This window comes from Chelonia mydas, chromosome 2 (assembly GCF_015237465.2).
Source record: "Chelonia mydas isolate rCheMyd1 chromosome 2, rCheMyd1.pri.v2, whole genome shotgun sequence".
In the NCBI taxonomy this organism is placed as follows: Eukaryota; Metazoa; Chordata; order Testudines; family Cheloniidae; genus Chelonia; species Chelonia mydas.
Genome location: NC_057850.1, coordinates 254,036,239 through 254,063,997, shown reverse-complemented (window position 1 = coordinate 254,063,997; position 27,759 = coordinate 254,036,239). Strand labels below are relative to the sequence as shown.

The window sequence follows — 27,759 nt, the reverse complement described above, 5'->3', positions numbered from 1 at the left end:
GGCTTGATCCTTTAGTGTTTGTAAAGCACTCAGATGGAAGGCACAATAGAAAGGCAAAGTCTCATAACTGTTTATTATTTGGTGTTTGCCAAGCTTTGTACAGGTAAGAAAAGTTCAGCTTGTCTTCACATGCTCGTATTGTCCTTCAGCTCATGGGAATCCCCTGCTGCACTCCTTCCTATGGTTTGCTTCCTGTTCATTTAACAGGCATGTTGGTTACATGTCTGCTTTAACATTCAGCCCCTACCATGTAGCCTTTGACCCGCTGCATAACATTAGTGGATATAGGCCTAGTGTTTACAAATCTTCAGCCTCCTCAGGGAAACTTAAGGCTCAGTCAACCTGTCAATGGGAGTGTTTCCATTGACTTCTATGAGAGCTGGAGCTGGCTTGAAAGGGCCAAATTATCCCCTGATTGCACTGGCTGGATTTTCATCCAGTTGTCTAATAAGGCGGGCAGTATAAAAACTGGTACTTTCTACTCCGCACTGGTGAGGCCTCAGAGGGAGTACTGGACTGTGTTCCCATTTAGGCACCCCAGTTTAAGGAAGATGTGAACAAATTGGAAGGAGGCCAGAGGAAAGCAACTCTAGTAAGAAGTTTGGAAAGCCTGGCCTACAAGGAAAGGTTGAAAGGACAGGGTATGTTTAGTTTAGAGAAGAGAAGGCTGAGGAGGATCATGACAACAGTGGTCCAATATGTGAAAGGTTGCTGTAAAGCAGACAATGTTCAATTGTCCTCCATGTCCCTCAACGGTAGGACAAGAAGTAATTATCTTAGTTTGCAGCCAGGGAGATTCAGTTTAGATCTAAGGAAAAACTCTGTATTGACAATGATAGTTCAGCACTGGCACAAGTTACCAAGCGAGGCTCTTGAATTCTCATCACTGGAAATTTTTGGAACAGGTTAGACAAACACCTGTCAGGGATGGTCTAGGTTTACTCGATCCTGCCAAAGGGCAGGGGGCTGGACTAGATGGCCTCTCGAGATTCCGTCCAGCCTACGCTTCTATGATTCTATATTGTAGCCTGTTGTCAGACCAAAACCAGGAGTTATATTACTCAAAGTTCATGTGGCAGGATTAGGGCATTTGGCATCTGATCCTCATCCCGCAGACCTAACCTGGCCAAAACTCCTGTTGACTCCAGTGTGGGTTTTGCCTAAGAAAGGACAGCAAGACTGTGCCCTCAGTGCATTTGCCTCAGACCTGGCCTTCCTCCTTTTCTCTGAGAATGGTTGTGTGAGGAGCTGACTGGAGGAGCAGAAGAAGGATAAGTTAGCTGTGTTTGTGGCGGGAGGTCAGAGGGGGAAGAGTCTTGACTGTTTTGATGGTGTATGTGGAGCAGTTTACACAGCTATTATTGGTAGTGCAATCCTTTCGCTTTCATCATCCCATGCTGAGGTCCAAATTCAGCTCTCAGGTTTTCACACCAGGCTCTGATTTCAGTGAATATAAGTCTGTACATATCCCATAGAACGATTTGGTCTCTGACCCTGAGAATATGCAGAGCAGTGATCTGTGCAGGGTCCTATATTAAGCACAGTAACACAAATAGGGACCTAGCCAGCTTTCTCCCAACCTATGATTGGCTCCTCCTAACTGTGTGTATCTATGATCCCCCCCCCCCCCCGCCGCAACCTTGTCAGCATTTTCTGGCCTGTGACTTCCTTCAGGCTGTGATTCCCTGCCCTTCCACCACCCACCTCTACCTGCCTGTGAGATTGCAGTCTCTGTTAACTCTCATATGCCCATGGGAGGAAGCAACATACATAACTGATACATGTATGCTCGCTTGCTAGATTCTTCAGAGAGCAAACACAAAACAGGCATGAACACACATAAAAAGAATTCATTCAAAAATTCAGCTATTTGTGGAGAGCTTTTTGCTGTCTACACCTGGCTGCAGAATGATTTAATTCTCATTCTCTTGCTGTCCCTGCCTCTCTCTCGGTATATTTTTTTCACTCTGTCAGATCTGCCCACAGCTTTGTATTGGATTAGCTGGAAGACATTCACAAATGTTTTCACCTAAATGTAGCTCTCAAACGAGGGGTCTGGGTTAATGTTTTTTTGGTGCTGCATTGAGGGAGTTGCATTTGAAACTCCCGCTGTACTCACACTTTGGCTGCAAATGTATCCTCTTTGGCATCTTTTAGGTTGCTGTAGTTATTCTTTTTTTACCCAGAGCAGTCTTTACACCAGAAGCTAGTGACTGAATGGAGTCCTGTAAGAAAAACCAGAACAGATAAAATACCCCCCACCTTTCTCAGCCATTCTCCCATTTGTCTGTTTAGTCACTTGTGTGTAGTCTTAATCCTAGATTGTGAGAGCTTTGGGACAGCGATTATCTTTGTTTTACTTGTTTGTGCAGTTCCTTAGTATGATTGGCCCTGATCCCTGTTAGGGATTCTTAAATGCTACTGCAGTATAAATCATCATGAATCAAATTTTCATCATTGTTTAATCAAGTTTTTAAAGTTTGTTTCTATCAGGAATCCCTCCTTACTACTGGGCTGCCCAGATCTCAAAGCATCAATTCCGCTCCTTTGCTAAAGGAGAACTTCCATTAGTTATAACTGACAGCAACACTAATGTTCCCTTCCAAGCCTGGGGAGAGACTGGAAGGTGCATTGTCAGCTTCTTGGCTTCCAGACTGTGACTGAAAGGGTCTGTAGCTATTTTCAGTAGGGATGACTAGTAACTTGGATAGTAGAGGTTGGGCTTCTGTCCAGTGGTGATGTGAAAGAAGTTCTGCACGCTCATCTCTGTTAGAAAGAACAAAGGTTTTTTTTTGTTTTTTTGGTTTTTAAGATTGGCAGTATCGTAAAAAGAGGGTTGAATTTATTTACAGTGTATCAAGCACTTCAGTGCCCAGCAATTCGATGTTGCTTTCCCTGCACATAAGAGCACAACAACTGTATAAAAGTAGTTCAGATTTTTTTCTTTAAATTAAGGGTAAAACCATATATATGTATACTTCTGTCAGAGTAGCTTTGATCATACTGGACCAACAAGCAGATTTAAACTTTTGCTGTACTTTTTAAAAATGACATGGCAGAATTTTAGGACATTAATTCCATTACTTGGAATAAATGGTATTATGTCTTTAGGCACATATTTTGAGTTAATAATTATTGCTGCCATTGTGTATTTGGATCTACACCTTGAATGGGGTGAGGTTATACTCGTGAATTGATAATTCCACTACAAATTAGTATAACACTGAGTTACTTTAATTCTTTTGTGTTCTAGTTAGTTTCCTGTAAGGGATGTCTTTTCATTTTTATAGGGTGTTGGTAATTCTGTAGATTTATAGTACAGTGCAACTCAAATTATCCAGATTACATTTAAATATCTTGTAAGGTACAATTATTTGCTATCTAGATAAATACAGTGAGTTAATAAGCCTCAATGTTTCCCCTAATATTTGTTCATTCTCTCTTCCTCTCTTTCTTCCATTCTTTCCTTCCTGCCTCATGAAGATTATTTTGCAGGTTAGCATCTTGGATGATAACTGAAAATCACCCACTGTTGAAACATGAAATTCTTATTCATAGTCCCAAATGTAGGGTACATTCTAAGGCAGCCTTTACTTACACAAACTGTCCTTATTCACCTGAGTAGTCCCATTGACTTAGCAGAGCTGCTTGCACAAATAAAGCATATGACAAAGGCTTCCTGGATCAGGTTCTAAAATAACAATTTGAGGTAATTAGCCAAAACAGGAATCCAGGAGCAACCTACTAGATCCTAAGTGCAGTGGGGGGATGGCCAGGATGACCTCTCGAGGTCCATTCCAGCCCTGCTTTTCTATAATTCTGTGATTTCTAATTAAAGCATATGTAACTGGCTGTATGGATAGATGAACTGACAATATGGACCCAGTTCCTTACTAGTGCCATTTGCCATTCTGTTTCAGCACTCGTGCACTTCACAAACAAAGAGAAAGCTGGTGGTGTTGTCATCGCCATCTCCGGAAAACAGGCCGAATTTGTTTCTGAGACCTCTGAAGCCAATGTCATGGTGCAGTGGTACAAAGACGGCAAAGAAATCAGACGCACAAAGAAATTCACCCTGGAGGATAATGGAAAGCTGCACAAGCTCATCGCCTCAGCTGTAACGAAAGAAGATGAGGGAACGTACATGTGCAAAGTTGGAGAGGACACTCTAGTTTTCAATTTAAAGGTCTCAGGTGAGTTCATGAGGCACGTGTGAGCAGGGCTTATGTTGGGTACTGAAGTCCTGGCTCATGTAGGAATATTATCACTTCGATTGTGAGCTCTTTGAGACAGAGGCTGCCATCTTTATGTGTGTAGAGCATGTAGCACAGTGAGGCCTCGATCTCTAGGCACATCTGCAATACACGTAAACAACAATAATAGTAATATTCAGGTCACTAGTGGAATGACTAGAGATGGGCCCAAGCCAAAACCACAGATCTAAACACCCCAAACTTTGGACAGGTTTGCATCTGGATCTGGGTCTGAATCCTGTAGTTTGGTCCCATCTAGAGCACATTGCCTCAACAATTTACGCTCCCTTTGAGCTCCCTCCTGTGAGAGGGGGTTTGAAAGTCTTGGGCTACCTTCTGAGAAAGCCTTGGTGTCCAGTTAAACTCAAGTTCTGTGCTCCTGTGGAACGTTTGTGGTCTCTGAGTGTGAGTCATTACTTCTGGGATAGGTCAAGCTACTAAGGGAGAGTGCATGCCCCTCAGGCCGAATGAGGGGGAGTCCTAGAACTGATGTATTCCAGTCCAGAGCTGGACAGGGGATGGCTCACTTGATGATGACCTGTTTTCTTCATTCCGTCTGGGGCACTTGGCACTGGCCACTGTTGGAAGACAAGATACTGGGCTAGATGAACCTTTGGTCTGACCCAGTATGTCCGTTCTTATTTTCAGAGCTAATGGTATTGAGGAGACATGCTCTGTGAAATCCAGGCGACTCCGCACACAGGGATTGGTGGGAAGTTTTTCTAGATTTGGTTCACTGGATTTTGCTTTGAGCTTCATCCTCAAATGATTCCAAAATCTCAAACCTTGAAACTACCAAGTTTCATTTGGTCATGGTCAAAACTACTGAATTTCACATTGTTTCCACCAGAAGTTGTAGCCTGGCTCAGGCAAACTCTACCCACGATTATCAAAAGATTTGGAAACCTCAGTGAACTTTTTGGCAAATGGTCTGAGTTTCAGGCGGCTAAGAAAACCCTAAACCAGACAGGTTTCACGTTTCATAATAAAAAATTGTCCAGAGTGCTAATCAGAAGCATGGCTAGGCAAGGGGCCAGAACTAAGACTGGGAAATAAGCTACCTTTGTGGTAGTGAATGTTCCCCATAAACCTTTAATGCCAGGACTCCAATGAAACTATTATTCCATAGTCAAATAATTCTTGTTAAAATAGATTACTCCTAATGGTAGATAAGTTTTAACAGAAATGTTTGTTCCTTGGTGCTATAGAAATGGTTGGCATGGGTGTATCATCTTAGTTGTCCTTGGGATACTTGGCGACCTAAAGCAACAGGTGCTGCAGAATAATATGTAATGTTAAACTAAGGTTACTTATCACTGACAGCCATCAACTTACTCTGCAGCAGGCTAGCTTGATTGAGTGCATGGTATGAAATACATGTTACACTCACTGTTGCTTGTTAGCATGAGCAATAGGATGTGTCATACATGTTTGTTCCTAGATTAATCTATAAGGTGCTTATCTCCATGCAGCTCAGTGCCACCTATGTCATCTTCACTTTAATGTTAACCCCTGGGGGCAAAAACCCGAAAACTACAGCCCTCATTGTAGTAACCCCCAACCTGGATCATTAGTCCGGTTTGAACCATAACCTTCAGTGCCAGTGTACAGGCCTCTACTATTTGAGATAAAGGAAAACGCCATTAAATGCACACAGAAAAATGTTATTATTTCCATGGACTGGCTTCTTGTTTTCTCAAGACTAAACATGTCCAATTTTTTAATCTCTCCTTACAGGTCAGGTTTTCTTAACCTTTTATCATGTCTATTGCTCTTTTCTGAACTCTCCCCAGTTTGTCCACATCTTTCCTAAGGTCTGGTGCACAGAACTGGACATAGTACTCCAGCTGAGGCCTCACCAGTGCCAAGTAGAAGGTCCCTTCCAATTACCCCCCATGTCTTACATATGACACTCCTATCAACTTCTGCCCTCAGCTACACTCATATGCAACTCCCTTAGTGACAACCATGTTGTCTTTACATTCTGTAACCATACTCATCCTTCCTGCATTAGGCTGAAATACATAGCACCAGATTCTGCACATGGTTAGTGTATACACAGCTCCCATGGAAGTCGGGGAATCCATTTTTAGTAACTCCCTGGAGTGGTCATCAGAAGGGTTTGAATTTGGGACCATTAGCACAGACCTCTAACACTTGAGCTAAAGGAGAAATTCCACTAGTGGGTAGCTGTAGTTGGCTGTTATCATCTGTGAACCTGCTACTAGAGGGGAATGAAACACAATCAAGTTACAAATGTAAATTCTTCCATAGATGGAACACCGGGCCCTGGAGGTCACTAACATTGAAATCATGCCAGGGTGTAACTGGATTGTTCTTATGTTGCTCTAGGTTAATGGAGGGGCACAAACTACTTTTCCTTCTTCTTTTTAGATGAAGTTGTTAAGTTTGTCAACAAGCCTAAAGCAATGCCAGAAATTTCAGTCAGTCCTTCTGAGGGTCTAGAGCTGGCGTGTGAGGTGTCGGTGGCCAGTGGAGCTGTTGTGTGGAAGAAGGATCAAACTGAGGTTAAGCAGGACCAGAGAATGACAGTCACCTCTCAGGGAACAGACCGAAAGCTCATCATCAAGAATGTAACACAGCACGACCAAGGGAGCTACACCTGTGAATCTAAGGATGACAAAGTAACATTCCAGGTTAAAGTCAAAGGTGAGCGGATGCATGAAATCTCAGGAGCAATAAAATACTTAATCCTGGATAGTGTCTTGCATCTAAGGTTCATCCCCAAACACTTTTCGGGGTAAATAACTCTGCCACAGGGCTTGATTTTCAGCTAAGCCTGAAACCTGCCTCTGCTTTTGAAAGTGCAATTGTGTGTCCACAAATAATTGCACGTGCAACATGTTGTGGCTGCAGAAGGTAGCTCTTGGATATCTAGCAACCTGCCTGCACCATTGCATCTGTAAAATTAGAGGCCATCACACCTGCAACATCAGGTCCACAGAATTAAAACACAAAATGATAGCAGAGAGTCAGGAGTGGGTGAGAGAGAGAAACAGAGATGCAGATAAAAGCAACGAGGGACGTTTGCAGCAGAGCTCTGGAACCAGATGGGAATCAGTGAGGTGGAGTGACACAGAAAGGCTCTTCCAAATGGCAAGAGGAGCTGGTTTTTGCAGCATTGATGAACTGGTTGTGTGTAGTGACAAGAGGAATTTGATGCTAGGCAAGGAGTGGAAAACACTTATAGCAAAGAGAGAAAGAGTCTGTGAGATGGGCTGGGTCTGGTGCATAGGTTTGCGAAAAGCAGTTTTGAACAGGATCTTGAAGCTGACGGGGCTTTGTCTGGGGTTGTGAGTGCTAAGAAGTACAGTAGAGCCTCAGAGTTGCGAACACTTCGGGAATGGAGGTTGTTCGTAACTTTGAAATGTTCGTAACTCTCAACAAAACGTTCGGGTTTCAAAAGTTTGCAACTGAACATTGACTTAATACAGCTTTGAAACTTTACTATGCAGAGAAAAATGCTGCTTTTAACCATCTTAATTTAAAAGAAACAAGCACAGAAAAGTTTCTTTACCTTGTCAAATTTTTTTTTTAACTTTCTCTTTATTCTTAGTGGCTTGCATTTAACACAGTACTGTACCATTTGCTTTTGAGTGTGTTTGTGTCTCTGATGCTGCCTGATTGTGTGCTTCTTGTTCCAAATGAGAGGTGTGCTTGGCCGCTCAGTTCATAACTCTGATGTTCATAATTCTGAGGTTCTAGCATTTGTGTTTATTGTGGGCGTCGTCTTGCTTTGCTGTCCTTTGAAATCCTCCATTGGTTCCAAACAGTCTCTTGCTCACTGTTCCAGTTTTGACAACTAGGAGGCAGGAAGGCACCTGCTGCAAAGCTATCCGCAAGCTAATCAGGACTAAGACAGGGCAGTGTTTGGATGGGAAGCCACCAAGGAACATGTAGGTGCTGGAAGAAGTCAGTGGAATTACTCTAGATCGGGGTGGGCAAACTTTTGGCCTGAGGGCCACATCTGGGTATGGAAATTGTATGGCGGGCCATGAATGCTCATGAAATTGGGTGTTGGGGTGCAGGAGGCGGTGAGGGCTCCGGCTGGGGGTGCAGGCTCTGGGATGAGACCAGATATGAGGAGTTCAGGGTGTGGGAGAGGGCTCCTGGCTGGGACAGAGGGTTGGGGTGTGGGGGTAGGGGGTCAGGGCTCCGGCTGAGGGTGCAGGCTCTGGGGTGGGGCTGGGGATGAGGGGTTGGGGGTGCAGGAGGATGTTCTGGGCTGGGACTGAGGGGTTTGGAGGGTGAGAGAGGGATCAGGGCTGGGACAGGGGGTTGGGGCACTGGAGGGGGTCAGAGGTGCAGTCTCCGGGCGGCGCTTACCTCAAGCAGCTCCCAGAAGCAGCGGCATGTCCCCCCTCTGGCTCCTATGTGGAGGCACGGCCAGGCGGCTCTGTGCGCTGCCTTGTCTGCAAGCACCATCCCTGCAGCTCTCATTGGCCGTGGTTCCCGGCCAATGGGAGCTGTGGGAGTGGGGGCAGCATGCGGAGCCCCTTGGCTGCCCCTACGTGTAGGAGCCAGAGGGAGGACATGCTATTCCTTCTGGGAGCTGCACAGAGCGGGGCAAGCCCCGGGCCCCACTCTCCGGCTGGAGCGCCAGAGCGGGGCAAGCCCTGGACCCCACTCTCCATCAAGAGCTCGAGGGCCAGATTAAAATGTCTGGAGGACTGGATGTGGCCCCCGGGCCGTAGTTTGCCCACTGCTGCTCCAGATTTATACCCGGGTAACTGACAGCAAAGCCTAGCTGTTAATGTCTGTGAAACTGTGTGATCCTTGGACTAAAGTGCAGTGTGGTGGTGATCAGTCAGGGTCATCACGTGATCTCTCTTTATGGACATTTGGTGCACCAACCTACAGCAGCTTTAGAGGATAGGTTTTTGTTGGGAAGGAAGGATGGTCTTGGGGTGAAGGCATTGGGTTGGGAATCAGTAGACCTTGGTTCCATTCCTAGCTCTGCAAGAGACTTCCCATGTGACTGAGATATTCCTCTCTCGATGTCTCACTTCCCCATCCGTAAAATGGGAACAAAGATACCTCCTTATCTCAGACGGCTGTTATGAGGGTGCAGTCATTAATGTTCCTGAGGTGCTAAAATATTATAGTGATACGGGGAACGTCACCTAAGCCCCTTGATAGGAGACTGCAAAAGGACATACGTCACTGTGTTTCCATCTTGCAGAGATGGAAGAGGTGTTTTCAAACAAAGAGAAGGTGCAGAAGGAGGTGAAGGCCGCCCTGACAGAGAGTGCCACCCTTAGCTGTGAGGTGACTCAGGCCAAGACTGAAGTGAGGTGGTACAAGGATGGGAAACTGATCACCCCCAGCAAGAAATTCAAGGTGGAGTCTGAGGGCAAATCCCGGCGTCTGATCGTGGAGCAGGTGGAGAAGAAGGATGCTGGAGAGTACACCTGTGAGGCCGCAGGCCAGAAACTGACCTTCAAAGTTATCATCACAGGTGAGGAAGATGCTCTGATTTGTATTTCATTGACTTCTCTTTCTGGGTCTTTTCTCATGTTCTCTGCTGACATGATAAAACGGATTATTTCATCTCCTTCTGTTCTTGCTTTGAGCTGTACTGCCATGGAGGCTGGGGAAAGCTGGACCAGACTTGGGGCTAGTCTGGAGACACAAGGTCTCTGCAGGTCTCCTGAGGTTCAGATTCTGGGACTGGAACGTGTATAAAATGTCATCAGGAAAAGCAGTTTAAGCACGTCCAACACAATCACGCAGTAATCTACCCTGTCCTCCCCACTGCTGCTCAGCCTGAAAATCACTAGCTCTCCTGTTTTGTTCTCTCTTCCTTCCTCCTCATAATAGCCTCCCTCTCATAGAATCATAAAATATTAGTCCAATCCCCTGCTCAAAGCAGGACCAACACCAACAAAATCATCCGAAGACACAGACACACACAGCTGGCACCTACAGGTTGGCAGGGCAAACAGATCAGCAGTAGACATACTCATTTGCACACACATACTGTGTGCAAAAAATACATATTTTGCACACTGTGTTCAAAAAATCCCCTCCCCAAGTCCTCAAGTGTGTGGCAAAGTGAACAAAAATGGAAATGTGTGTGTGGCTGGAATGAACAGTGAGTTGGATTTCACAAACACGTGAAAGCACATCTTTCATCCAGCTCTCCTCCCAGCCCTCCTTTCATCCAGTGACGGTGGCATTGAGCGTGTTCTCTAAATGGATCTGGGACCCACGGGAATCTTAAGAGAAGGTGTCTGTACAAGGTCAGCTCTGTTCTTGGAACAACAAGCAATGACCCAAGCAGACTTTTCTCTTTCAAACCTCCTTTGATTTTGAGGCTCAGGACGTTTTAGGAACTAGATTTTTCTGTCACTCTGACAGTGATGGGATTTCTTTTGGTATCTTAATCATTTTGCAAGCGGTTCAGATGTCCAGTAAATAGCAGCTCAGGCCTGACCTATCCTGAGCCATTTCAAAATAAACTGAAAATAAGATTCAATTGGGTGGAAGTGATGGGAACATCTTGCGGTTTGATCGAGCACCTGCCGATATTCTCCAGCTTTTTGCTGTTCCAGAAGCCTCTGGAGCCCCACGCCATGATTGCCAAATAATGACAACAGCAAACAATCCCTGATGCTGAATTTTGTTTTCATAAAACAGTTCAGTGGAAAGTTTTGAGTGTAACCCTTCTGTCCGTCAGAGTTGGCAGCGACAAGGGCCGGGTTCAATATCTAGGGGATCCATTCCAATAACACAATGCAAAACCGGCTCGAGCCCACACCCAGTGACCTGGGACAAATATATACCACCCCCTCTGGGCGCCTCCAAGAGGCAATACTTCCCCTCTCACAAGCACATAGTCTGAGTGTAGCAAAAAGTCTTTTAATAACAGAGAGAAACAATGTGGCATTATGTTGGGGAAACACCACCAACAGGTTTCATAACACAACCCATGAGCAAAAAATCCACCCCAAGCAAATTGGGGCATGCCCTTTCCCTTTGGTTCTTGAGTCCAGCAACCCCAAATCACCCAAAGTCCCAAAAGTCCAATGACCCAAAAGTCTCTGTCCCTGGTTAGGGGAGCCCCAGAGTTCGAAAGTTTATCTGCAGAGCTTTACCTCCCAACCTGGGTGGAGATGGGTGGGGGGAGAGAGAAGTAAGGGGCACCTTACATGATCTGAAGCTGACCGCCCCACAGCTCCATAGCCCCACAGCTCTGCTCCGCTCCGCCAGCTGCTCCACGAACTGCTTTGCTCAGCTCCGCTCTGCGGCCCACAAGCAGCTCCCGCCATCCCACGAACTGCTCCACCAGCCGTCCCACGAACTGCTTCGCTTGGCTCCGCTCTGCGGCCCACAAGCAGCTCCCGCTGGTCCACGAACTGCTCCGCTCCGCATCCCACTAGCAACTCCCGCCGTCCTATGAACTGCTCCGCCAGCCTGTCCACAAGGCACTCCAGCCCTCCCGCAAACTGCTCCACAATATATCTTCAGGCTCCCCCACTACTTAACACAACACTCAGTGATTTCAGCTCTTAGTCAGTTCAGCTCTTTGGTGAATTCAGCTTGTAGTAGGGGAGCCTCAGTGCTAGTGCACCATTAGCCCAAAGTGAGCTCAGCAGCCTGTAACTAGAGTCCTCATGGAAGCAAAATTGGCTCTGATATTCCACAGTAGAGAGAGGAGGAAGTGTGATTAGCATGTAAAGCCCTCACCAAGGGGCCCATGCCACCAAGTATTAATACTTGTTCCCAGCCTCTCTCAATTCACAGAGTTTTGGAACCCATGACCCTTGCCTAGCGAGTGCTACTTAGTTGATGGTGAGTCCCTCCATCATAACAAAAGGCCAAGTACAGTTCCAAGCACAGTTCCCATAATCAGGGTAATAACAATTTATTCTTCCTGCCCCAATAACAGAGATACTGGGGATCCCACAGCAGCCAAAGTGACCATTTGGGCAGCTATGGCCTCATTCTAGGCAGGGTGGGTGTGCCTATGCAAATGAGATCGGCCCTGAAGTTCTTTTCCACAACTTGCCACACTTCACCACCAGATGTCAGGGTGGAGCTCATCCTGACACTGCTTACATGAGTAACAAATAGATTCCTTCAAACCCAAGTCTTTTGTGGATAATTAGCCCGTTGAAAGAGGGATACATTAGCCCGATAAATTATTTGCAATAAACAGTTTGAGCTGCTCTGGTGTTAATTCTGAAGACTAACGACGAAGGATTGAATGACAACATTACTGTTTTATTTCTGATCATTTTAGCAGAAATACCATCTGCTCTGGATTATAGGTGAATCTGGAGCAAAGAATATCAGCACTTCCCTCCCGTAATCTGACCCTCGCTATCTGTCAATATAATCAAGCGCTTCTCATCTATTTGGTCTCATATCCATTTCTTCTACTCTATGGTATCTCTTTTTCCCCTGTTGGTGAAGTATCGGGTATAAGCCACTGCCAGAAGCAGGCTACTGGTGATCCAATCCAGCACAGTTCCCGTTGTCTTAAAACAGCAGGAATTTGGACATTAACAAAAACCTTCCAGTGATTTATTTGGTATTAGGTTAGATTAGGGACAGATTCTGGGTGTGCTTCTGCTGGTGTGGTAGATGACTCCCTGTGAAGCCACACAGGGGCAAGGTGCTGTGTAATTATAATGCTACCAGTGACATAGGGGGTAGTACTTGGGAGACCTGGGTTCGAGTCCCAGTGGGACTTACTGTGTCTGTCTGGGCTAAATCACTACCCCTCACTGCATCAGTCTCCACAGGCTATGGAACATAAAGTGCTTTGCAAACATGATGTGCTCAGTGTGGTTATTAATCAAGGTAGAAATTAGGCTACGGGATAACAATTCATTAATAAATTGTAAGATCAGAAGGGACCATTATGATCACCTTGTCTGCTCCCCAATTAAAACTGAAAAGACAAAAAACTAGCTTCCGCCTGGCAGAGAGGCAGTTGTGCTTAATTACTTTTTACTTTATATAAAGAAGGTCTCATCCCCAGATCCCTGTGCTTGTACCGGGCACAATGGGACACTAATCCTGATTGATGCCTTTGGGTGTGACTGTAACACAAATAAATAATGTTTTATTAGACACACAAAGGAGCCACAATGTTGGGAGGCCAGGGGCCCTCCTACTTCCGTGCCCACTAGGGGTCCGAGCCAATACGGGGTGCAGCTCCACTGTAAAGAGTGCAATCTTTGCTGCTCCTTCATTGCCCCGGGAGACATTCTGCTTGCCTCAGTCTTCTGTAAGCAGAACACCTTTGGGACCTGCTGCCCCAACATGGTGTATCTCTGCTCCCTGCTAACACTGCTGTGGCTTCAAGTGCCCCACAACCCACTGGCCAGTGTGTTATGTGTTCAGAGAAGGTGAGTTTGTTACAGAGCTCAGCTACAAAGGTTTGGCTCTTTAGCTCAAGCTGTAGCAGCTTGTGCCTCTAGCTCGGGGGGTTCCCTAGTTCAGTCCCCAGTGTCAGCCAAGATGGCCGCTGTTGCAATTTAGTGGGGCTCAGACTAGGAAGGAAGCTTTTGGAGGGGAGATTGCAGAGCAGGAGTTGATTTTAAAAAAATGAAAGAAACCCTGGTGGTCTGCCATTGCAGATGAAAGGCCACAGAAAATTTCGGAGATGTAGCCAGTGGACAAAATGGCTGCCCTGGTCAAGCCTCAGAATGACTGAGTGTCGTTTGCATGAGAACTCCAGTGTTTTCAGTTCTCTTTCAAACAGGGTGACTTCAGAGCTGCATGGGATAATGCGGCATCTTACCCCTCCCCTGTCGTAACCGGAGAGCACTATGCAGTTACTATTGCTGTGTTTCACATACATGTGACTGTAACGTGACATGCAGGTCCATCAGCAGCTCATTGGAAAACTGATCCAACCTTGAAAGGCAGGAGGGATTTATCAGTTCTTTTTCAGTGGCTGGTGCTTTAGTTGCAGAAATCTTTATTTTACTGGATTCTCCAGAAGTGCCGTGACTTTCTGGGTCTTAATTTATCTGGTTACCATTGCACTCACCTTGGTTTTCACAGTTCTTGTGTGCCAGGGCTCCACTGGAAGCACAAAACCTTTCCTTTTAAAGGGATAAATATTCAGTGTGACGCACTGGGATAGACTCATAGACTTTAAGATCAAAAGGGATCATCATGATCATCTTGTCTGACCTCCTGCATATTGGAAGCCACAGAACCTCGCCCACCCATTCCTATAATAGACCCCTAACCTCTGGCTGAGTTACTGACGTCGTCAAAACGTGGTTTAAATACTTCAAGTTACAGAGAATCCACCATTTACACTAGTTTAAACCTGCAAGTGACCCATGCCCTATGCTGCAGAAGAAGGTGAAAACCCACCAGGGATGTAGCCACTCGCCGTCCTGTTAAGGGAAACAAGAACTGAGCATCTACAACCTTGTGCACTGGACCACATATGGTCACCAAGGAGTTGGTTCTGCAATCGACATGATTTTAAAGTTAATTGTACATAGTGTTTGCTCATAAAATCCTAGTATAGAGGGGCCAGATCCTCAGCTGGTGTAAATCATCATAAGCGACTTCTATGGAGCTACACTGACATATGCCATCTGAGGACCTGATAATATGTCTATTTTACCAGCTTAATTGAATATCTTGCTTAACTTTAAAAGTATTTCTGTCCCTTTGTGAATTGTAAGGGTCATATTCATTCCTAGTATCAATTTAGTGGAGTTAACCTTGGGATAAATTTGACCCTAGCAGAGTAGCTCAATTATATTGACTGGCAATTAGCAACTTTATTCACAATATATAACATGTCTAATATTAAAGGGGAAAAGTAAGACTTAGGAGGTGAAATCATTCATTTGTAATATGTATGGCCTGTTACTTGATCATTCAAATAGATGACATCCAGTTATGTGAGCTATTTTGTGAATTATTGTATTAATATGTACATGTCTAGTCAGTCCATATTCACAAAAGTCTAACATTCAGACCAGTGTTAACTGGGCCGCTTTTTTTTGCCCCTGTAATTCTGAGTGCAAATAACTTGCATCCATTGTAATACATTTCGATATCTAAGTACTGACTGTGTCTGTAAATCAATTTAAATATGTGAATCACCTAAATTGCATAAGCGGTTATTTTTAAGCCACAAATAGTGGATGCAAAAATGGAAACTACTGCTTAAAAATCTGTCCCTAAATACCTACTGCCTGATTCTCCTTTCCCATACATCAGTTTTACACTAGTGCAATCTTTAGACTTCAATGCAATCAATTCTGATTTACACTGGTGGGAAAGGAGAATCATACCGCTTTTCATGTATGTATTAATGCAGACAGTAAATCAACATTTAAATAAAAAGATATAAAACAACATTAAGTACAATATGCAGGAAGAAAGAAACTGTTCCATATAAACCACTCTCAGACAGGCAATGAGAACTATGGCATAAATTGTGGGGATTATCAAACAGTGACTTGCTAGTCATTGGTTAGCAAGATGGCTGACCATATCCTTTAAATGGGTGTATTTAGTTTATCATTTATTAGCCATGATAGCCTTTCAATGCCAGTTCATTTGCTGAGGTAAAAGTACTAAGGTTCTACTTTGGAAGTAAGGGTATTTAAATACTTCATTTGCTGCCAAATATACTAGATACATTAAGGTAAAATCCCCCTGCTACACTGCTGAATGTACCATGTGTGTCTCAACATTCATAGATTTTGAAGGCCGAAAGAAACTGCTGTGATCATCCAGCCTGACCTGCATCACCCAGGCCACCCATTAATAATTCCACCCATTACTTCCTACATTAGGCCCATATTTTGTGGTTGAGTTAGAGCATATTTAAGAGGGAGATACCAATCTTGATTTAAAGACTTCAAATGTCAGAGAGCTGATTTCAATGGCATATTACTAGACCACAGCAGCACTGCAAATGTGATGGGGTTGGCTTATCCCCAAGAAGATGAACCAAAAAAACCCCACTTCAAACAACAACAAAAGAAACAGTTTTTGGATGTTAATATTGAAAGCTGGAAAATATGCAGGGCTGCCTACCTAAAGAGAGTATCAAGATACCAAGGATTTGGAGAAACCTTGGGGGTGTGGGGTAGAGAGTTCATTGATAATATGCTGTTAATGGAGTATGGAACTATAAGAACCATGTTTCATCAGACGAATGACTTTATTTTTTAAAAACACTAGATACATGTAACAGTCCATTGCCCATGATAGTTTTATTCCTTCTGTGGTTCTTCTTTAATTTCCCCATCTCAGAGCCTGAGGAAGTGTTTGCAAACAAGGAGAAGGTGCAGAAGGAGGTGAAGGCCGCCCTGACAGAGAGCGCCACCCTGAGCTGTGAGGTGGCCCAGGCCAAGACTGAAGTGAAATGGTACAAGGACGGGAAACTGATCACCTCCAACAAGAAATTTAGGGTGGAGTCTGAGGACAAATCCCGGCATCTGGTGGTGGAGCAGGTGGAGAAGCAAGATGCTGGAGAGTACATCTGTGAGGCCGCAGGCCAGAAACTGACCTTCAAGATTATCATCACAGGTGGGAGAGATTGTTTCCTTTCTACTCATGCACTGATTTGTTGCAGTTGTTGAGTAAAGCAATCTAGAGTGAGATGCACTTCCTACATTGCTGGCATCTCAGCTCTGAGTGAAGGAGGCTTTTGAGGGGACTTTGGGTTTTGCCACAATATTGTGAATACATTTACAGAGTAAGCAGGTAAAATGCTGCTGAATCTTCTTAGTCAGTGGGTGTTTTGCAGGAATAGCATAACATTTTCCAAACTAGGTTGGAACTCTGAACGTGGTATCCATCAGTGCATCCTAGCTTCTCTGTCATGTCTTCATTTACTTTGGAAAAAATAACAGTGCTCCTCAAAGAGAAGAAGTGTTGGTCCTTTCACCTACCACAGGGGAAGGAAAGTTTTGCAGCGAACATCTCAGCTAACTAAGTTACAGGGAGGCTTGAGAGGATAAATTCAAATTTGGATCTGAGATCGCTCGAGGGGAATCATGAGAGGTTGAGTCTGGGGATTTGGGGTGGATTATTATAAAGGACAGGTGCTGGCAGGTCCATAGTTAAGGTTGCACATAGACTTGCACTGATGGTGGCAGGGGTCAGGCAGAGGCGGGAAACATGCGGTGAAAGGTGCCTCGGAGGCAGAGCTGTCAGCTTCTCCCTCTGTGGACTCTGGATGGCATCAGTGAGGAAGTTTAAGCCCTTCTAATTCCTTCTTCATGGCAGAGAGAGAGGATGTGTTTGCAAACCAGGAGAAGGTGCAGAAGGAGGTGAAGGCCACCCTGACAGAGAGCGCCACCCTGAGCTGTGCAGTGGCCCAGGCCAAGACTGAAGTGAAATGGTACAAGGATGGGAAACTGATCACCTCCAGCAAGAAATTCAAAGTGGAGTCTGAGGGCAAATCCCGGCGTCTGGTGGTGGAGCAGGTGGAGAAGAAGGACGCTGGAGAGTACACCTGTGAGGCTGCAGGCCAGAAACTGACCTTCAAGGTTCTTGTCACTGGTAGGAGAGAGTATTTTCTTTCAACTTAAGGGCTGATTTGCTGCCGTTGTTGATTGAAGCTTTCTAGAGTAAGATGAGTTTCCTGCCCTGCTGGCACCTCAGCTCTGAGTCCAGAGAGCTTTGGGGTTTTAGCACAATATTGAGAATACGTGTACAGAGTAAGCAGGTAAAATGGGGAAGGCGCCTGAATCTTCGTAGTCGGTGGGTGTTTTGCAGCAGCAGCGTAAGGTTTCCCAGAGGAGGTTGGGATTCTGAATGTCTGTCTGGCATTCATCTGGCTTCTCCTTAATGCCACTGTTTCACTCCTAGGGAAATGTCAGGGTTTGATTTACCTGTGCCCTGTCCCTTTAAAGATTGATGGTCTGCCCAGGTCTTCAAAGGGGACAGCTCTGATTGCAGCAGTCAAATCTGATGTGAAAGGACTGTGTGGCAGAAAGCCTTGTGCAAGCTGGGTTTGTCTGTCTTTGGATTCTGTGTGTAATAAGCCCCCAGATTTGAAGCTGTCCCTGGCCTGGGAGCGGAACATTTTGTGAGCCAGGCTCAGGGACAGTTTTAAATCTGGATTTTCGTTAAGCTGGGTATCCAAAAACAAACACAACTTGCACAAGCCCCATTGCTGCTGAGTCCTTTCAGGGCACACGGAAGTCTGCTGCTGCAACCAGAGCCATCACCACCTGAGAATCCATCCGCAGACCTTCCATTCTTAAAGGGACAGGGCACAGGTAAATCAAACCCTGCTATTCCCTTATGAGTAATATGCAATCAAGGACTTTATAAAGTTGACAGCACTACTTAAAGGGGATGAAAATATTCATCCCTTGAGGTTTCAAAGGGGAAGGAAATATTTGGACGGAAGATGAAATAAACTGAAGGGAGCCCTGCACCAATAAATTGAGATCTGGATCTGAGATCACTCTCCAGAGCAATCATGAGCATCTGAATGTGGGGGTTCAGGTTGGTTTATTATGAAGGGGATGCCATACAAGCTCCTCAGTAAAGGATGAAATTGTCCCTGTAGTTATGTTGTTCGGGGTCAGGCAAAGTGGGGGAGACCTGAAACTAATACGGCCTCAGGAATCATTACCTTTTCCCTGCCTTCTCCTTCTCTGTTCTCTGGATGGCATTGTTACAGCAGCAGCATAACGGTTTCCAAACTAGTTTGGGATTTTGAACGTCTGTAGGGCTTCCATCCGAACCACCCTAGCTTTTCTGTAATGCCTTCGTTTACTTAAAAAAAATAACAGCGCTCCTCAGAGGGAAGGAATGTTGGTCATCTCAGCTGTCAGAGGGGAGGGAAAGTTTTGCGAGGAACATCTCAGCCCAAATAAGCTACAGGGAGGCTTGAGGTGACACATTCATATTTAGATTTGAGATCGCTCCGGAGGAATCATGAGAGGTGGACTCTGGGGATTTGGGGTGGATTATTATAAAGGACAGGTGCTGGCAGGTCCATAGTTACGGTTGCACGTGTACTTGCACTGATGGTGGCAGGGGTCAAGCAGAGGTGGGGAAACGTGAGGCAAAAGGTGCCTCAAATGCAGAGCTGTCAGCTACTCCCTGCCTCCTCCTTCTCTGTTCTTTGGATGGCATCACATCAGCGAGAGGGTATACGCCTTTTAATTCCTTTTCCCCAACAGAGAGAGAGAATGTGTTTACAAACCAGGAGAAGTTGCAGAAGGAGGTGAAGGCCGCTCTGACAGAGAACGCCATCCTGAGCTGTGAGGTGACTCAGGCCAAGACTGAAGTGAAATGGTACAAGGACGGGAAACTAATCACTTCCAGCAGGAAATTCAAAGTGGAGTCTGAGGGCAAATCCCGGCGTCTTGTGGTAGAGCAGGTGGAGAAGAAGGACGCTGGAGAATACATCTGTGAGGCCGCAGGCCAGAAACTGACCTTCAAGATCACTGTCACAGGTAAGAGAGAATATTTTCTTTGAACAGTTTGCTGCTCTTGTTGGTTTAAGTATTGTAGAATAAAGTGAATATCCTGCACTGGTGGTATCTTGGCTCAGACATTTCCTACTGAGTGATACACAATGAATGACTTTTTAAAACCAACAGTGCTTCTTAAAGGAAAAGAAGATAGTCGTCCATTCAGTTTTAAAATCGGAAGGAAGGGTTTGTAAGGAAGATGTTGGAAAAATACTAAAGGGAGCTCTGTGCCGATAAGCTCAGATCTAGATCTGAGGTCACTCTCCAGAGCAAGGATGAGAGTTTCAATGTGGGGTTTGGGTTGGTTTATTATGAAGGAGACGCCCTACAGGCTCCATAGGTAAAACTGAATTTTGCTTGTAGCTATATCGTTCAGGGTCTGGCAAAGTGGGGGAGACGTGCAAGAAGCAGCTAAGGAAGCAGAGCTGTCAGCTTCTCTCTGCCTTCTCCTTCTATGTTCTCTGGGTGGCATTGCATTGTTAGGGGGCTTATTCCTTCACCCACTCACTTCCCTGGTCCTTCTCGCATGAACAGAGAGCAACAATACCCGAAGTCCAAAGGTGCAAACAATTCGATGTTTATTGGGGTGAACTTCCAGCAAGCATGATTCCAGTTTCCTTCCTTAGTATCCTCCTTCCCAGCTCTGACACCACAGAGCCTTACACCTGTGTCCCTGTTCCCATTCCTGCCCTTAGCAAAACAGGATTCCAGTTTCCTTACTCCCATTCCCTGTTCCCACTTCCCCCTTTAGCAAAACATGATTCCAATTTCTCCACCCCCATTCCCTGTTCCCATCTCTCCCACGCCCACCCCCTCCCACCAAGGCCCCCTCCTCTACTTCCTGATTGACTGCAGACTATATAGTAAAACTTGAGTTCTGCTTAGCTATACCTTAACCAATCATTTTCCTGAAATTTAACTAACCAATCCTAACATATTGTAACATGATTATGTAACCAATTATATCCCACCACCTTAATTAGTTTACACCCAGCAAAATTAATTATACAGCAGACAGGAACAATCACAGAACCAGACAGAGATTATACAGACAAACAATAGCAAAGTGGGAACTATAATGACAAAACAATACAGAAGTGAGGATTTCACATCCCTGTATTGATAAGTGAGTTCTTGCCAGACAGGATGCTGTTTCCTTTTACATTTTCTAGGCACTTCCCTTTCTCTGGAGGTGATAGGCATTATCAGGACAGGATTGTATTCCTAAGAGCCCAATAGCACCTTCTTTCAATGTGACTAGTTTGGAATGTGAGGATGTGACCTGTCGCTTCCTAGCTTATGGCTGCCTCTGCTGCTTAGCCAAAGGCCTTAGCCTAAGCACAGGGCCTCAGACTGTCACAGTAAGAGAAGGCCCTTACACCAGCAGACAGTGATTTTGATTCTCTCTTTTATACCTCTATAACTAGCCAAGTGATAAGAATACACCAAAATTCTTAGAGTATAGGCCTTTACAGACAGGCCTGAATATCTATATCCTAACACTCCACCCCTTTTTTTCTTTTTCTTTTGGGATCCTCCTGCCCAGGTATCCCTGGAAAAGCATAGGACATATGGCGACACATTTCCTGATAGGGCCAGGCATCAAGGTGGAAGGTGTCGATATTCCATTTGTCCCACTGCCCCTTGTGTAGTATAGTGCCCTGCACCTTCTCTCGTACGGGCATACCACACCTATTCCAGTTAGTGTTCCAGACTTCCCATTATAGTGGGCCCGAGAAGGTTGAGTCCGGGTTGTCTAGTACACTTATTACATTACTTATAGGAGGAGGGCTTATTACATTACTTATAGGTTATCTCCCTATGCAACGTAACACAAGTACAGTTAACAATACAAAATCCACAGCAACACTGAGTCCTGACCACTGCAGTATGGTCCAACATCCGAGACACCCCCAAAACACTGCTTCTCCTCCTTCGTGTCCAGTTGCTGGCAGTTGCAACAAGCTGCCCCTGGAGGTTTTGCTTGCTTTTGTCCATATCATAAGTCCATTGAATGTTCACAGAGAAATGGGATATTGTCCAAACCAGCTTGACCACTTGGTGTGGAATCAGGCAGTAAGCCCTGGCTTATTCACAGCAATAAGATTCACAGATCCATTTGTGCACCAAAGTCCATATAGCAGCATGTAGATGTGTGTAGTTTGGTTATGGGCTGGTGTAATTGTGCTCCCAGTAATATGTACATTCCCAGCAAAACACCTTATACACAGTACACCCAATTGTCCACCCCTTGCATAGGCTCCTCTATAGTCACAGGAGAGGGCACATCCAAACATCTTCTGTTGATTTACACTATTTTACACACCCCTCCATTGATTCCCAGTGAGCTCCTCCCCTTCTCATTAGTTCCATAGGGCTTTTCCAGGTACCACGGTAGCTATTACACAGGTGCTGGCCTCCTAGTTGAGCATTTTGCATTCCCATACACATCTTCCCACCAAGGTCAGCCTTTTGAAGCCATCCCCCACCCACATCATGAGGTTTTCTGTTCATTAAAACACAACAATGCTAGCAACAAGACAAACACCACAGACAAACACACAAAACATAGATCCATGGTATTCTGAGTTATTCTTCCTGCTGGCGCCAGCTTGCTTGTAGAGTGTCTGAAAAACAAAAGAAACAATTTCCACCCCCCTGGTGGGGACAGATTATTGCTTAATAATAATACCACTTTCTTTTACAAATTTCCTTGCTAATTGCAGGAAAAACAGAAGAATTACCTCCAGGCTGTCCTTATTTTGTTCTATAGTCAGGCTAGTGAATTACCTCACTCACTGGTCATTTATGAAATTCATGAGGTGGTGTACCTCAGTTTCCCCTCTTGTACAACAGACCAAGTTTGCAATAGTTTCTCTGCTGTACCAAGCTTTAAGATTATTCTCAGGTAATAGCTCACACACACAGACACGCCCCCTTAAGGTTAACCTGTCCCCCTTATTTTCAGGCTTGACTTTTTTCAGCTCCCTTTCCTAGAGGGCCATAATCTGAGTCTTCTAGTAGCTTGTTTGCTGACCGGATGTATTCATTATTTGCAGCTCCTTTGTGCCCATCAGCTAGGTAATTTGCATTTACACACAGAGGCTTACTAGCTTGCTTTTGGATCCAAAGCTGTTAGCAGTTTAGAGAGTGTCTTAAAAGGGAAACATTCCACTTCCACTAGAGTTCTGATTACTTTCCACTTTCATCTCCTGCTCCAAAACACACAGATCTGAAAAAGAAAGCACAACCTATTGTGGCTCCTTTTGGAGCCCTAATAGGATTTTAATTAAGTACCATGTTTTATTTGCATTTCTTTTACCCCTTCTCCAATATAGACCACACATGTCCTGGGAAAATGCAGATTCCTTCCATATAGTTTAACCTCCATAACATCATATTAGCCAAATTAATTTTACACAAGGTGTAACTGCCTCCCCCATGCCCACAGTTTTCATGCACACCCACCAAAGCAACAATCTGATCCCCCAGAGCCACCCCCAGGCTCAGTGCTCCCATCATTCCTCCCCTTTTCCTTTTCTTTTACCTGTGCACACACACAAAATTCTCTTTTGCCTAACATTTCTTGCACTGTGATTACCCTTTTTTACACAACTGTACCCCAATTACACTTCCATCTTGTACAACTAGACACAACCAGGGGCAGCCAAGTTAAGTTCCAATAGAAACCCCTTACATCCTTTATTGATTTTGATTACATTACCCAAAAGTCAAATAATTCTGATCAGATTCTCCCTCTGCCTGCTGCCTGCAGCAGTCCCCTATAGACCATTTCTGTGGGAAAAGGGCCCATTTTCCCTCAGAATAGCTGTAAACGCTTCTGGGGACAGAAGCATAGTGGTGGTAGTAGCCACTCGACCTGACCCCCTTGGATAATTTAATTACCAAGCTTCCATCCAATGTGACTGCACAGAGTTGCACATACAGTTACATTTATATAACTGGGTTTTACCATTAAACAAAAACTTCCCTCTTGACATCTCACATAAGTATCCAAAGTACCCTCCATTAAAACTTCAGAAAAACAAAAGACTGTGGAAAGGCAGGTTGCACTTTGAAACTTTTTTTTTTTTTTTTTCCATTCCCCCAGGACCAAGTCCCAGATCCAGTCTCTAAAGGTGGTCTGTTAACTCTGCTTTTGACTATAAACCCTTTTGTGCCAAATCATCTTTCACTACCCCTAACTAATTTACAACCCTTCAGCAGCCCTTGCTGAAGCAGCACCAAACTTGAAAGATTACTGGCAGCTTCCCATAATGCTGCCCTTACTTCAAACCTCTCACAAGCAGACTGAAGTGCCTCCTTTCCCTGGAAGGCATTCAGTCCCCATGGGCAGGGACCTTCTTCCACTAACCATATACCAAGGAGGGTGGGCTCCTCAGCCACCCCCCATACCTCTGGGTCCCCTAACACTTCCTTTTTAATCTCATCCCAGGTTGACCCCTGCACCTGGTATGGGTCCTGGTTCTTCCTTATCCATTTATCCAAAAAATCCTTTACCCTGGCTTGCCAGAACCCGCAACTACCATCACGAGAGTTCGCGATACCCCCTCCAAGCAGCTGCGCGGACTGTTGGGGAGGGGGACTTACAGGCTGCCACTCACCTATCCAATGTGATGCATCCGAGTCACGGCACCAAGATGTTAGGGGGCTTATTCCTTCACCCACTCACTTCCCTGGTCCTTCTCGCATGAACAGAGAGCAACAATACCCGAAGTCCAAAGGTGCAAACAATTCGATGTTTATTGGGGTGAACTTCCAGCAAGCATGATTCCAGTTTCCTTCCTTAGTATCCTCCTTCCCAGCTCTGACACCACAGAGCCTTACACCTGTGTCCCTGTTCCCATTCCTGCCCTTAGCAAAACAGGATTCCAGTTTCCTTACTCCCATTCCCTGTTCCCACTTCCCCCTTTAGCAAAACATGATTCCAATTTCTCCACCCCCATTCCCTGTTCCCATCTCTCCCACGCCCACCCCCTCCCACCAAGGCCCCCTCCTCTACTTCCTGATTGGCTGCAGACTATATAGTAAAACTTGAGTTCTGCTTAGCTATACCTTAACCAATCATTTTCCTGAAATTTAACTAACCAATCCTAACATATTGTAACATGATTATGTAACCAATTATATCCCACCACCTTAATTAGTTTACACCCAGCAAAATTAATTATACAGCAGACAGGAACAATCACAGAACCAGACAGAGATTATACAGACAAACAATAGCAAAGTGGGAACTATAATGACAAAACAATACAGAAGTGAGGATTTCACATCCCAGTATTGATAAGTGAGTTCTTGCCAGACAGGATGCTGATTCCTTTTACATTTTCTAGGCACTTCCCTTTCTCTGGAGGTGATAGGCATTATCAGGACAGGATTGTATTCCTAAGAGCCCAATAGCACCTTCTTTCAATGTGACTAGTTTGGAATGTGAGGATGTGACCTGTCGCTTCCTAGCTTACGGCTGCCTCTGCTGCTTAGCCAAAGGCCTTAGCCTAAGCACAGGGCCTCAGACTGTCACAGTAAGAGAAGGCCCTTACACCAGCAGACAGTGATTTTGATTCTCTCTTTTATACCTCTATAACTAGCCAAGTGATAAGAATACACCAAAATTCTTAGAGTATAGGCCTTTACAGACAGGCCTGAATATCTATATCCTAACATGCATCAGTGAGGGAGTTTTAACCCTTGTAATTCCTTTTCCACGATAGAGAGAGAGGATGTATTTGCAAACAAGGAGAAGGTGCAGAAGGAGGTCAAGGCGGCCCTGACAGAGAGCGCCACCCTGAGCTGTGAGGTGGCCCAGGCCAAGACTGAAGTGAAGTGGTACAAGGACGGGAAACTGATCACCTCCAGCAAGAAATTCAAAGTGGAGTCTGAGGGCAAATCCCGGCGGGTGGTGGTGGAGCAGGTGGAGAAGAAGGACGCTGGAGAGTACACCTGTGAGGCCGCAGGCCAGAAACTGACCTTCAAGGTTCTTGTCACTGGTAGGAGAGAGTATTTTCTTTCAACTTAAGGGCTGATTTGCTGCTGTTGTTGATTGAAGCATTCTAGAGTAAGCTGAATTTCCTGCCCTGCTGGCACCTCAGCTCTGAGTCCAGAGAGCTTTTGGAGAGATGTTGGGTTTTAGCACAATATTGAGAATACGTTTACAGAGTAAGCAGGTAAAATGGGGAAGGCGCCTGAATCTTCGTAGTCGGTGGGTGTTTTGTAGCAGCAGCGTAAGATTTCCCAGAGGAAGTTGGAATTCTGAATGTCTGTTTGGCATTCATCTGGCTTCTCCTTAATGCCACTGTTTCACTCCAAGGGAAATGTCAGGGTTTGATTTACCTGTGCCCTGTCCCTTTAAAAATTGATGGTCTGCCCAGGTCTTCAAAGGGGACAGCTCTGATTGCAGCAGTCAAATCTGGTGTGAAAGGACTGTGTGGCAGAAAGCCTTGTGCAAGCTGGGTTTGTCTGTCTTTGGATTCTGTGTGTAATAAGCCCCCAGATTTGAAGCTGTCCCTGGCCTGGGAGTGGAACATTTTGTGAGCCAGGCTCAGGGACAGTTTTAAATCTGGATTTTCGTTAAGCTGGGTATCCAAAAACAAACACAACTTGCACAAGCCCCATTGCTGCTGAGTCCTTTCAGGGCACACGGAAGTCTGCTGCTGCAACCAGAGCCATCACCACCTGAGAATCCATCCGCAGACCTTCCATTCTTAAAGGGACAGGGCACAGGTAAATCAAACCCTGCTATTCCCTTATGAATCTTCTTCTTAGTATATGCACCACATGCCTCCTGTGGCACGTGACCAGGATTCATCACCAAATATAGTCCTCTGGTTGGATCATTTGCTTCCCCAGCTTGGGCCAGGTACTGCCAGGGAGTGTGACGTGAACGCTGATCCATGCCCCTCTCCTTATGAGTGATAAACAATCATTCATTTCTAAAAACGAACAGTGCTGCTTAAAAGGAAAGACGATCGGTGTCCATTCAGGTTTCTAAGGGGAGGGAAAGGTTTGTGAGGAAGATGTTGATGAAAAAACTAAAGGGAGCCCTGTGCCGATAAATTGAGATCTGGATCTGAGGTCACTCTCCAGAGCAATGATGAGAGTTTGAATGTGGGAGTTCGGGTTGGTTTATTATGAAGGAGACGCCCTACAGGCTCCATAGATAAAGTTGAAATTGTACTTGTAGTTTTATTGTTTGGGGTCCTGCAAAGTGGGGGAGAAGTGCAGGAAGCAGCCTAAGGAAGCAGAGCTGTCAGCTTCTCCCTGTCTTCTCCTTCTTTGTTCTCTGGGTAGCATCGCATCAGTGACGGAGTTTTAACCCTTGTAATTCCTTTTCCACGATAGAGAGAGAGGATGTGTTTGCAAACAAGGAGAAGGTACCGAAGGAGGTCAAGGCCGCCCTGACAGAGAGCGCCACCCTGAGCTGTGAGGTGGCCCAGGCCAAGACTGAAGTGAAATGGTACAAGGACGGGAAACTGATCACCTCCAGCAAGAAATTCAAAGTGGAATCTGAGGGCAAATCCCGGCGGGTGGTGGTGGAGCAGGTGGAGAAGAAGGACGCTGGAGAGTACACCTGTGAGGCCGCAGGCCAGAAACTGACCTTCAAAGTTCTTGTCACTGGTAGGAGAGAGTATTTTCTTTCAGCTTAAGGGCTGATTTGCTGCCGTTGCTGGTTTGAATATGGTAGAATAAAGTGCGTTTCCTACACTGGTAGCATCTTGGAGAGATTTTAGGTTTTGCCATGATATCGATAAGAAATGAACAGAGCAAGCAGATAAACTGGGGAGGAAACTGAATCGTTGTTTAGTCGGTGGGCGTTTCACAGCAGTAGCGTAGTATTTTCCAAACTAGGTTGGGATTCTGAACTTCTGCATGGCATTAGTGTTACCACCTTTGAAAAGCAAAAAAAAAAGGCACCCGCCCACACAGAGGGCAAACCCCCTGTAACTCCAACCACAAGGCGACTTCACAATCCCCCTTCAACAGCAGCTTATAGTTTCTATAGTAACACATATAGATAAGATTGATAACAT

At 45.3% G+C, this 27,759-nt stretch overlaps 1 protein-coding gene across 1 annotated transcript in view; it reads left to right on the top strand.

Annotated features, from left to right (window-relative positions):
* OBSCN (obscurin, cytoskeletal calmodulin and titin-interacting RhoGEF) overlaps nucleotides 1-27,759 on the top strand; it is a 281,809-nt gene that overhangs the window by 30,245 nt on the left and 223,805 nt on the right. The window contains exons 7-14 of the mRNA XM_043541677.1: nucleotides 3,921-4,193; nucleotides 6,648-6,923; nucleotides 9,457-9,732; nucleotides 16,524-16,799; nucleotides 17,502-17,777; nucleotides 19,415-19,690; nucleotides 25,444-25,719; nucleotides 27,071-27,346. Of these exons, the coding sequence (XP_043397612.1) occupies nucleotides 3,921-4,193; nucleotides 6,648-6,923; nucleotides 9,457-9,732; nucleotides 16,524-16,799; nucleotides 17,502-17,777; nucleotides 19,415-19,690; nucleotides 25,444-25,719; nucleotides 27,071-27,346 (2,205 nt within the window). The remainder of the gene's footprint in view (nucleotides 1-3,920; nucleotides 4,194-6,647; nucleotides 6,924-9,456; nucleotides 9,733-16,523; nucleotides 16,800-17,501; nucleotides 17,778-19,414; nucleotides 19,691-25,443; nucleotides 25,720-27,070; nucleotides 27,347-27,759) is intronic.